Source organism: Pygocentrus nattereri, chromosome 25, assembly GCF_015220715.1.
Source record: "Pygocentrus nattereri isolate fPygNat1 chromosome 25, fPygNat1.pri, whole genome shotgun sequence".
Taxonomy (NCBI): Eukaryota; Metazoa; Chordata; class Actinopteri; order Characiformes; family Serrasalmidae; genus Pygocentrus; species Pygocentrus nattereri.
This window is the reverse complement of record NC_051235.1, coordinates 29,506,696-29,519,456: the sequence shown is the minus strand read 5'-3', so window position 1 is coordinate 29,519,456 and position 12,761 is coordinate 29,506,696. Positions and strand designations below refer to the sequence as shown.

Below are 12,761 nucleotides of genomic sequence, written 5' to 3'. Positions count from 1 at the left end.
TAAACGAGAGACTGAGCCAGATGGCCAGTGAGCGAGGAGTGAGTCGGTTAGTGAATATAATATATCAACCAGTGAGCAAGCGAGTAAGCAAGTAGGTCAGTGAGTGAGTCGGCCAGTGAGCAAGATAGTGAGTGAAGAAGTGAGTGAGTCAATCAGTGAGCAAGCGTGCAAGTGAGTCGTTCAGCGAGTCAGATTTATTCGAATAAAAGAAACACTGCAATATTACATACAAGTAGCCATAACTTTTTCACCGGCCACATTTTATGTTTATTTTTCCCCCAGTTTGATGCATTCAGCAAGTAAACGTGATTGTGTATTAAAATATGCGGAGGTGTGTCTCTGTAGGGGTTGTGTAATATTTACACTTAAAATATCAGTCCATGGAATCTGACCAGGGATGCCCAAAGTTTTGCACATGACTGTGTGTCAGTAAAAGAGTGAAGGACCCAGTAAGGCAGAGTTCAGAGTCAGAAAGCTGTCGATAGGAAAGATCAGCAAACAGCAAAAATGAGTCACTATTCAAGTGCGAGGCTAAACGTCAATCATCATTAGACTCCTCCCCCATGGCCTGCTCTGCTGTCTGCCTGTCAATCAGCCCAAACCCACCCAAGAACCTGCTCGTCTAATTGAGACCTGCTGCTGAGAGCCGCAGGCCGTGGGTCAGTCATCGGTCACTCTGCCCTGGCTTATTTGGCTCTGATGGCTCTTCACTGGCTGCAGCGCTTTTATAATTCATATTTAATCTGTCGCGTCCTGATGCGTCACAGAGTTGAATGGTATTGAATTTGGAGGGAGAGAAAAAGATGCTGCTTCTGTTTTCCCCTTAAAAGTATTGATTTTTTTTTTCTTGTTTTTGGCTCTTTGGATTTGGTAATTATCTTTGTTTGCTTGTTTGTCTGTTTCAACAGTTTTTCAACAAGTATTTTGTTTTTTCAGTCGTGTTTCATCAGACGACTAAATAATTTAATATGTACTGTCTGTACTGATCAAAGGGAAAAATAAAAATAATATGAGGGTGGATTAATAGCAGAGGTCAGCTGGGCCGAGAGTAGTGAAGTGCGGTCAGTGAACATTTGCTCTGACAGTGCGTCACTCGGAAGATCTATTGCATTCTTTAATGAACGCCCCATGTTATCCTGCAGCCCAAAATCCCTACATTTCTGCTATTCCCATTGTTCTCATTATTATAGTCATGCCCAACATTCACAGTTTTCCCATCATTCCCATTACTCAATCCATTCTGTCATTCCCATCACCCCCGCTGCTCCCATTATGACCATCATCCCTGTCATTTCCGTCATTCCTGTCATTTCTGTTGTTTTCATTATTTGTCATTCCAGACAGTCCCATTATTCTCATTGTTCCTCCTTTTCTAATAATAACCATCATGCAGTCATTCCCATTACTCCCACTATTGTCATCCTCATCATTCCAGTCACCCCTGCCACTCCCATTGTGACCATCATTCCTGTCATTTCTGTTGTTTTCATTATTCATCATTCCAGACATTCCTTCGATTTCCATTGTTACTGATGTTCTAATAATAACCATCATACTGTCATTCCCATTACTCCTACCATCCTGTCTTCCTTATCATTTTCATCACCCGTGCCACTCCCATTATAGCCATCTTTCCTTTCATTTCCATTGTTCCTATCATTTCTGTTGTTTTCATTATTCAGACCATTCCAAACATTCCCATAATTCCCATTATTCCTACTGTTCCCATCATTCCCATCATCCTGTCATTCCCGTTACTCCCACCATCCAGTCATCCACCTCGTTCCCATAACCCCTGCCACTCCCTTTATAGCCATCATTAGTGTCATTCCCATCATTCCTATCATTTCCATTCTTCCTGTTGTTTCCATTGCCCTGTTGTTTCATTCTCATCATTCCAATTAATCCAGTTGTTCCCATCCTTCTTTTTGCCATCATCCCCATCATTTCTGTTGTTCCTGTCATTCCCATTAGTTCTTTCACTTCCATTGTTCCTTTCTTTTCCATTGTTCCCATCATTCTGTTCATTCCCATCAGTGCAGTCGTTGCGATTGTTCCCATCCTCCCTGTCTTTGCATTTTGTTTACATCATTCATCTAATTTCCATTGTTCCTGTCACTGCCTTTATCCCCACCATTCTAGTCACTATGATTGTTCCCTGTCTTAGCCATCACTCCTGTCATCACTCCAGTCTCCAGTGCTCCCTCCTTTCCTGCCATTCTCGTCATTCCAGTCATGTCACCCCTGATCCCATTGGTCTAATTTAGCCGCTTTTCTCCGACTGCAGCTCCTGACAGCTTTGCCTGTGAGTCGCGTGGCGGTTTTGAAGTTCCTCAGCGCGTCACTCAGCCACCCGGCGCTCCGCTGGAAATCAAAGGGTGCCGTGCAGTCGCAACAGTGCGTCTGTCTCTCTGTTTCCTTTTGTTTTTTTTAATTCTTTCAAATGTTCTTCCTCCTCAGGATGGGAACTTCACCAGAAATCATACAGAAATGGTGCCAAAGAACGTGGCGTCAATAGGACAGTCTGCTTTCGTGGATTTCGGTGAGTTGGGAATATTGTGAATTTGTGTGTCTGTCTGTGTGTGTGTGTGTGTGTGTGTGTGTGTGTTTGTGTATGGGCCTCATGAACAGCTCTGCCTTCCTCATCCTGTCTTCATCATCATTTCCATCACCCCGCCACTCTCATCATAGCCATCATTCTTGTCATTTCCATCATTCCTATCATTTCCGTTGTTCTCATTATTCCAGTCATTCCAAACATTCCCATTATTCCTACTGTTTCTATCATTACCATCATCCTGTCATTCTCATCATTCCCATCACACCTGCCACTCCCGTTATAGCCATCATTACTGTCATTCCCATCATTCCTCTCATGTCCATTGTTGTGTGTGTGTATATGTGTGTGTGTATATGTGTGTGTGTGTGTGTGTGTGTGTGTGTGTGTGTGTGTGTGTGTGTGTGTGTGTGGGCCTCATGAACACACACACCCACGGCAAAGTTGAATCTTTTAACTCCGGTGGGATCCCATTAAACATTTACAATACAAATCTCCCTCTCCGAGAGCCAGCAGATCACTGTAGAGCAGCGGAGATGACACCAGCAGAGGCGTCTCATGTAATGTAAATGATTGATAAGTGCAGAGAAATGACCTATATGATTCAAATGCCTTATCTCCGAGGGGCTTGGCCTTTCATTCAAAGCCGGGGCTTATCTGAGCAAACGAAAACTCTTTCCTCTCCGCCGTTTCTCCCTTTAATCTCTTTCTTTCAGCACAGTGGAAAAGGCCACGTGTAGCCAGCTTGGTGTTTATGTGGGGGAGAGTTTGGGAGGTCACCAGTTCTTTAGGAGAAACAATGAACTGAAGCACATCACAGCCTGGAGCTCTGTGAGAAGATTGAAGCGATAATTTGGCAAAAGTAAACCAAACATAGTCGATCAGTCGTAGTCGTGCTGGAGCTACGAGGCTGATGTAGCTAGAAATGGAAGATCAGAGCCCTATAAACCAATAGGCTCTGCACAGTGCATGCTTATTGTAACCATGTGCAGTTGTAAACTCTAATAGACTTATGTGGACGCTATATGACCTGTATAATAAAGCAATAAGCCATGAGAGGCGATTTTAATCCAGGGAAGGGGGTGTTTAAGAACCCCTGCCTGTGGTAAAATCACTGTAATATACGGCCTCAGTTCTGGCTTAGGTCTTATAAAACAGTGGCCAACATGAATTATGATATGATATGAAAGTACATAATTTCACAGTAAATAATTTGTTATTAATTATAATAATCATAAACAAGTATTAGATCCAGGAATGTAGTTCCTTCAGCATACGGTGTGTTTACCAATCAACCATGGACCTCTGAATGAGGAGAACGTTCAGTCGCCCGTCACTGTTCGCTGCGGTCGTTTCATGAAGTTTTAAACTTTCTGTCATGTAACAGTAAACTTGTGATAACAGCACCGTCTCATGCACAAACCTTTGCTTTATAAGTACTTTTTAGTCACTAAATCACCACCACGAGTCTTATTTATCACCAGTCCAGCGGGGCCTTCTTCTCACACTGGGGCTGAATCTCAAACGCCTCCCTGCTCCCTACATAGTGCACTACGTAGGAGTTTAAATACTGGATCCTGCAGCCCAAGAGAGAAAAAATATAGCTAGGAAGCAGTGATTAGGGACTCAAACACACCCACACTTGATAAACAATGCCCTGTTTGGCTGTAGAGGCTAGAATTTCTTTTTTTTTTGTTATTATTTTTTTTAATAATCTCTTTATTGTCTTTTCAGCATTAGTACAGAGAAAAAGAGGAAAGATAACTAACACAGTTTCAACTACAAATCACTGTATAATATGCCAAATATATGTACAAAGACAGCCCAACACTGTTCCCTCCCTCAGCCCACATTTCCTTACAGTAGCTTACATGACAAATTTGCTAAAAGAGTATGTTTTATTGAGGAAAATATTGAGGAAAAACAAACAAATAAATAAATAATAATGGTAACAAGAGTAAAGTAAAATAGATTCAGAGAAAGCTAAAGAAAGGGTTCTCTGGGTCATTCCAATTAGTTGTCCCAGTGATGGTAGAAAAATAAAGAGGTTAGAATTTCTAAACGTTCACGGCTAGAACACTATTTAGGGAGTACGGAGCCGTTTGGGATTCAGCCTGGGTTTGGCGCAACTTCTGACTGAAACGCATTTGAAGACATTCAAGTGACATTTTTAGACTTTTATTATGTTAATCAAACTGTAAGTGCTTTAATTCAAGCCTGTGATATTAGTGATGGAGCTGTTTCGGCTGTTGGCTCTTGTAGCCTGGTAGCTCGCTGTCCAGCCTGGTTCTAGTTAAGAACATAAGTTGTCAGCCCCTCAGTTTAAACAATAAAGCAGCATGAGAGTCAAAGATTATTCATTAACAGCACAAGGGCTTTTCATCATGTGGCACAGCAGCACAGAGTTCGGTTGTTGAGGTTATAGGTGAGGGCAAATCGAGGATTTTATGACCGCTTCGAACGCGGCTCAGCCAATCAGGTTTTAGGACCGGAACTGTCCGTTTTATAATAGTACGCACACCACCACTGTAAAGAAATGTCAACGAAAATAACTCCAGATGTGACCCCTTCTTGGAGCTGTGATTTACAGTCGATCAGTTTGTCTATATATAATAATACAAATAATACTATTTATAATAATACAATAATAAATGCAATAACACACAGACTTACACACCACTCAACACCACTTACCGGCACTTACATCTGCTGTATATACTGCCCATTACTGTATATACTGTGTAAATACTCTACCTGTTCATAAGTACATACTTATCCCCCTTCATATTTATAACCTGTTCATAGTACTTTATACCCCCTCATATTTATAACCTGTTCATAGTACTTTATACCCCCTCATATTTATAACCTGTTCATAGTACTTTATACCCCCTCATATTTATGACCTGTTCATAGTACTTTATACCCCCTCATATTTATAACCTGTTCATAGTACTTTATACCCCCTAATATTTATAACCTGTTCATAGTACTTTATACCCCCTCATATTTATAACCTGTTCATAGTACTTTATACCCCCTAATATTTATAACCTGTTCATAGTACTTTATACCCCCTCATATTTATAACCTGTTCATAGTACTTTATACCCCCTCATATTTATAACCTGTTCATAGTACTTTATACCCCCTCATATTTATAACCTGTTCATAGTACTTTGTACCCCCTCATATTTATAACCTGTTCATAGTACTTTATACCCCCTCATATTTATAACCTGTTCATAGTACTTTATACCCCCTCATATTTATAACCTGTTCATAGTACTTTATACCCCCTCATATTTATAACCTGTTCATAGTACTTTATACCCCCTCATATTTATAACCTGTTCATAGTACTTTGTACCCCCTCATATTTATAACCTGTTCATAGTACTTTATACCCCCTCATATTTATAACCTGTTCATAGTACTTTATACCCCCTCATATTTATAACCTGTTCATAGTACTTTATACCCCCTCATATTTATAACCTGTTCATAGTACTTTATACCCCCTCATATTTATAACCTGTTCATAGTACTTTATGTACCCCCTGTACATTCTTGTTTATAACCTGTATAACCCCCTTCATGTTCATACCCCCTCATATTTTTTTAACCTGTATATACTATACTTACTGTACATTGTAAGATATATATTTATATTGCTGCTAAGCACTTCTGGGTGGATGCAAACTGCATTTCGTTGCTTTGTACCTGCGACATACGCAATGACAATAAAGTTGAATTCTATTCTATTCTATATAACCTTTCGTTTTTGTCCCTTGATTGTTGTCCAGTATAATATTTGCGACTGAGCACAAATGATTTCTGTCTGCGCAGGTTTTTCAAAATCTCTGCTTAGTTAAACAGTTAAACGATGTAAACAGACCCGTTCAGAGCAGTTTGGTCTGAAACGCTCCATTCTGGAGAAACGTACCGAGTCAGAACTGTTCACAGTGGTGGTGGTAGGAACCAGACGTCCACCTCTTAAAGCTCACTGAAGGTTATTACGTTGTGATTGTTACGTATGAGATTTGCCCACTACTTTACCATTATTCCAGTCATGCGATGTTTATAGTGTGGCCACCACATTTGGGACCAGTTTTCTGGGTTTGTTGCTCCACACAAATGTAACTATAGGCGAAAGATGGCTAAAATGACCTTAGTTCAGAAGAGAAAAACATGAGCATCCTTATACAGGTTCCTCTGAATTGGTGCTCATTTAACTGGCGGACAACTCCCAAATTACATACTCAGCCCCTCTCCCTGTTCTGGAGACTCTCTTAAAGCACACCAGCTCTTCACGTCAGGGTGGATAAAGGTGTTGCATAAAGAGGAGATGAACTCTGATCAGATGTGAACAGTTCTGGCCTTTAGAGACCTTTAGGTAATGTTAACCACCGAGAGATAAACAGTCGTCCCCCTAACGGAGCTGCAGACCCCCGGTATGACTTTACTCTCTGTTTCTGGAGAGTTGAATGATGTTTGAATGAAGATTTGGGGCGGAAAACGACGTCGTGTCTCGACAGACGTGATTCTGTAAGTTTGCTGGTGCAGTTAGTTCAGAGTTCAGCTGCAGTCCTGAAACCCCTGCACTGCATAACTGGGTCACCTGGTTAAAATTCCTGATATTATTAGCTAATTAATCCCTTCTGGAGCTGAACGAGGTGTGCAGGGGTGTAAGGAGCACTGAAAATCCCTACTCAAGTACAAGTACTGTTACTGTAGTGAAAATTTACTCAAGTAAAAGTATTAGTAAATAAAATTACTCAAGAGTAAATCAGTAGTTCATTAAAAAATGGCCTAAGTACCGAGTTACTTAGTTATTTTTCGTGTTTCCGCTGTCACAACCTGAACATATTTCTGAGCTGATTCGGCTGCATCACTGGAAATAATCTGTACAGAAACACTCTAAAGCAAAAGACCGCATCACATCTGTTTCCTGTAATGAACTTAAAGTCTCTGGAAGACTGTGCAGAGGTTGTTACTGATTAATTAAAGAAAAAATTACGAGTAGATTAATGAATGAATAATGTCATTTTAGTGAGAGTCCTGCTGTCTTTCAGCTCCCTGGACTCTAGCTTACGTTAACAGGTGAAAAACTACATTTTTCACTGATATCTGATCAGAATATTTACACCTTTAAAATCAGCAGCAACATCAGCGACTTAGCCAGCTTTGATTTCACCATGATATATTTCACTAATCATGCTGATCAGTTCAGACAGAATCAGACATTATTACTGCATTAGACAGTTAAACAGCTACACAGACTCTCACAGTTAAAAACACCAAAGCAGAGACAGAGAGAGAGAGAGAGAGAGAGAGAGAGAAGAAGGAAAGAGAGGAAGAGAGAGAGAGAGAAGAAGGAAAGAGAGGAAGAGAGAGAGAGAAGAAGGAAAGAGAGGAAGAGAGAGAGAGAGAAGAAGGAAAGAGAGGAAGAGAGAGAGAGAAGAAGGAAAGAGAGGAAGAGAGAGAGAGAGAAGAAGGAAAGAGGACGAGAGAGAGAAGAAGGAAAGAGAGGAAGAGAGAGAGAAGAAGGAGAGAGAGGAAGAGAGAGAGAGAAGAAGGAAGAGAGAGAGAGAGAGAGAAGGAAAGAGAGGAAGAGAGAGAGAGAGAAGAAGGAAAGAGAGGAGGAGAGAGAGAGAAGAAGGAAAGAGAGGAAGAGAGAGAGAGAGAAGAAGGAAAGAGGACGAGAGAGAGAAGAAGGAAAGAGAGGAAGAGAGAGAGAGAAGAAGGAGAGAGAGGAAGAGAGAGAAGAAGGAAGAGAGAGAGAGAGAGAGAGAGAAGAAGGAAAGAGGAAGACAGAGAGAGAAGAAGAGAGGAAGGCGCAGAGAGAGAAGAAGGAAAGAGGAAGACAAAGAGAGGAGAAGAAGAGAAAGGAAGAGAGACAGAAGATGAAGGAGAGAGAAGAAAGAGGAAGGCAGAGAGAGAGAGAGAAGGAGAGGAGAAGAAGGGGAGAGATGGGGAGAGAGAGAGAAGGAGAGAAAGAGGGAGAGAGAAGAAGGAAAGAGGAAGACAAAGAGAGGAGAAGGAGAGAAAGGAAGAGAGACAGAAGATGAAGGAGAGAGAAGAAAGAAAGGAAGGCAAAGAGAGAGAGAGAAGGAGAGGAGAAGAAGGGGAGAGATGGAGAGAGAGAGAGAGAAGGAGAAAAAGAGGAAGACAGAGAGAGAGAAGAAGAGAGGAAGGCAGAGAGAGAGAAGGAGAGGAAGGCAGAGAGAGAAGAAGAGAGGAAGACAAAGAGAGGAGAAGAAGAGAAAGAGGAAGACAGACAGAAGATGAAGGAGAGAGAGAGAGAGAGAGACGGGGTGGGGGGGAGGAGGATCAGATCAGGCCAATGACATCGTGTCAGAATCACTGTCCAGAGTTTATGAAGAGCCGGTGTTACACTAGATTTTCTATCACAGCCATAAACTACCGTTTCTCTCCAAAACAGCAGCTAAACCAGGCTGCAAACACTGTGGTTGACACCTGTTAACAAGCTGCCAGACACTTGTAATAAAATGTACATGACAGATTTCACGTTTAATGAACAGAATCCTTAGAAAAGACAGAAGAAACCTGTGAACACGGTACCTGTTTAGCTCGGATCAGCCAGCTCGGTTAATGCTGCCTCAGGCTGGGGTCGAGCTGTGAGAGCGGATCTCAGCAGGTTTCGTGTTTAACAGTTACACGTTAGTTCATGTTAAATGAAAACAGATGACTGTTTGGACGTGGTCTGTTCCTCGCGTGTGCTGGTCCAGTTCCTCTCTGTCCTTCGCCACTAAACTGGACATCTCTGTGGTGTTTTTCCCATCAGAGCTGCTGTTTTATGAGTGGTGAATCCAAATTTAGCCACGTGTCATTATTATTGGTTTCAGAGTTGATATGATCTCGATTTATTTCTACTCTGTAATGTTATGAAAATTAAAGTAGCAAAGTAAAAGTATTTCATTAAAAACTAACTCAAGTAAAAGTACTTTACTAGTAGTTTAGTACCATTGCAGACAAAAACTGTACATAATTACAGTAACAGAGAGAAATACTGAACTTTATAGTGCAGGGGCTCCAAGCCTGGAGTGAAAACACTGTATTGAAGGTCTGAGCATCTCTCGGCTTCTGTCGCGTCTTGCAGGTGAATCATTCAGAAAGCAAAGCAAATTGAAGGCATCATGCGGCGCTGGCATTCCCTGCTTCGGTCCTCAAAACGGCAGGGACTATAGGAGCTTGACGTGTCATGAAATGTGAGAATAAAAACAGGGTGACCTCTGGTTCCTATCACCACCACTGTAAAGAAATCGGAGTCTCTACAATCAGCCATTTCACACCAAACCACTTTGAATGACTCTGTTTACATCTGAATTGTGCAAAGACGGTGAAATTCCTCCTTAAGGGTACGGTATTACTGCTGTTCAACCACCCAAGAGGGCAAAATAACTATTAACGCCCTGAGAGTAGAAATCCAGCTCTGCTCTTGTTTATCACTGAGGTTTTCCTTCTTTATGAGCAACACAAGTAGAGCCGTCTCGCTCCCTGGCTCTGGGCATAAGTGGGGTGTCATCAGGGGTGATGTGTCATCATGCTCTGGTACAAAGACACGTATTCTATTATATTCAGCCTACAGAACAAGGGGATCCAACCAGCGACCTTCTGGTCACATGACTGGGTCCAGCCCATGACTGCCCCTCTATTCTATTCAGCCTGCAGAACAAGGGGATCCAACCAACAACCTTCTGGTCATAAGGCTGGGTCCAGCCCATGACTGCCCCTGTATTCTATTCAGCCTACAGAACAAGGGGATCCAACCAGCAACCTTCTGGTCACATGGCTGGGTCCAGCCCACGACTGCCCTTCTATTCTATCCAGCCTGCAGAACAAGGGGATTGAACCAGCAACCTTAGTCACAAGGCTGGTTTCCTGTTTGGCCTTCATTTTGCGTAGTTTGGCTGCCGAATCACAAAGTGACTAATTACAACCTCAATTTCATAAAAGCGTATTTACAGTTAGTAACTCTCTCCTCGTTTGGCGTCTCCGGCGTGCTTCATTCAGGATAGTTTTGCGTGTGGCACCGCTGTCGGAGTCCTAATGAATGCGCAGCATATGCCAGACAAAATAGTCCATCTGCCTTATCGTAGCCGTAATTGCTCTTTTCTTCTTCTTTTTTTCTTTAATAAGTGACAGCCAAATGCATTATTCATTAATTGAACTTGCACAACATGGAGATGCATTTTGGCTGTCAGGAAGGTGGAGGATGGAGGAGGTGGAGGGATGATGCTGCTGCTGTTTTTGCTTCTTCTTTTTTTTTTTTTTTTTCCCTCTGCTTTCTCTCTTTTTCCTTCGCCGCTTTTCCCCCCAAGCCCTGAGCATCGTGCATAATGGGATGTGGCATTTGAGTTGTAGTCATTATGAGTCACATGCGTAGGGTGTATGTGTGCATGTGCACTCGTGCATTCATTAGCGCTCGCTTTAGGCCTGTGGAGTCCGATTTGGTGGCGTAAACTAACGACAGAACCGCGGCTTCGGCTGATCGAGTCACGGGCTTCCAGGAAGGTGCCGCCTCGCGTAGCTGACCTGCTAATCCTGCTCTGTTTGGAGGCGGCGCACCCGCGGGAGCTCCGCCACTTCATCAGCCACTGGAGCTTCATCAACACGCTCGCCGGAGCCCGACAGGGAACCGCAGATCTGTTGCGATTGTTTAGGATTATGGAATCTCACACTTCGCTGTGATTTGATTCTTTAGAAACGATTCAGTGTTTTGTTTTCACCACAGTTTTTACCGCAGTTCAACTCGGGTCTGTTATTTAGGAAGCAAGTCTGTTTATGCGATAAGCCGAGTTCACGATGATTCAGTTCTATCTTTTAGAAACGAAATGTTTTCTTTGAGCTCTTACCTTTTTTCGATTTGATTCATTTTCTACGTCTTCAAGCGTCATCCCAATTCACGGTCATGTCATTATTTTGATTCTTTAAGAAATGATTTGAAATCTCAAATTTGGCCCCAAATTTGTGTTTGAGGGTAACACTTTATTTGGATAGTCCACTTTAGACACTTTGTAGATACTTAATTTACCTTCAAGTTACGTTCAACGAAATATCTACTATAGTTGTCTTTTACTCTAAATCTGCTCTAATCCTAACCCTAACCTTGACCTCAACCCAAAACCTAACCCTAACCCTGGTCCTAGTTCTAATCCTGAACCAAATCCTAACCCTGACCCCACCACTGAGTTTCAACAGACAGTCTGTTCACAATTTTAACATCTGTAGGCTTTCTGTAGAGGACCAACATGGACCAAATGAAGTGAGACCAATTTGAGTTCTGTTCATTTCGTTGGGAAACAATTCAGAGACTCATGGAACTTCAGAATTCTTGAGGATTCGGTTTGGGACATGATTCACTTTATCTTGAAATTTCAAATTTGGCTATAAATCAATGCAATTTTGGAAGAAACAACTCTGTGCATCTTGACTTTTCTTTTTTTCCCTAGTTCAAATTTTCACCACCAATTTTACCGCAATTCAGATCAGTTCTGTTATTCAGTTCATAATGATTCATTTCTGTTCTTTTACAAGCTTAAGTTTTGTTTGAAATTTCTCATCACGATTCAGTTTTATTCTAATAACAATCATGTAATTAGATTTTTTTTAGAAGTTATTTGGAATCCTGAATTTCACCCCAGTTTTGGTTCTGTTCATCTAGTTGGGAAACAATTCTGTGCATCTTGGAATTTCAAATTTACACACAGGTGAATTTGATTTGGTACAACATGAAACATGTCTTAAACAAATTGAATCAAATTGTGGTCAAATCTGAGGTTTAATGACACTCTGAGTTATTTTGTGAAGAATTTAATCGATTCAAATCATGGTGAATTTTGAGACTGCCACATATTAAATATTTTATTGAAGAATCAAGCTATATGCAGTCATGGTGTATTGAATCAGATTTAATGCATCTCAACACAGTTACATTTGGTTCAGTCCACTGTGATTCAGTGTAGTTTGATTCTTTAGGAAATGATTCAGTGCATCACTAAATCTGAGAATTCATTGCAGTTCAGTTCATTTTGACTCTTTACTGCATCATGACTGTCAGACTTCACTGCGGTTTGGAGTTTCCTGTGTTTGGGGTCGACAACCGGACCGACACTCAGTGTTTCTGAGAGTTTACACTTCAGTGAGTTCCTTAATGTGGTTCCTCAGCATCGCGCACACA

General features: G+C 41.6%; 1 protein-coding gene across 1 annotated transcript in view; it reads left to right on the top strand.

Moving 5' to 3' along the window:
- The window catches only part of itfg1 (integrin alpha FG-GAP repeat containing 1), a 266,804-nt gene that overhangs the window by 78,895 nt on the left and 175,148 nt on the right, over positions 1-12,761 (top strand). The window contains exon 8 of the mRNA XM_037534550.1: positions 2,461-2,542. Within this exon, the coding sequence (XP_037390447.1) occupies positions 2,461-2,542 (82 nt within the window). The remainder of the gene's footprint in view (positions 1-2,460; positions 2,543-12,761) is intronic.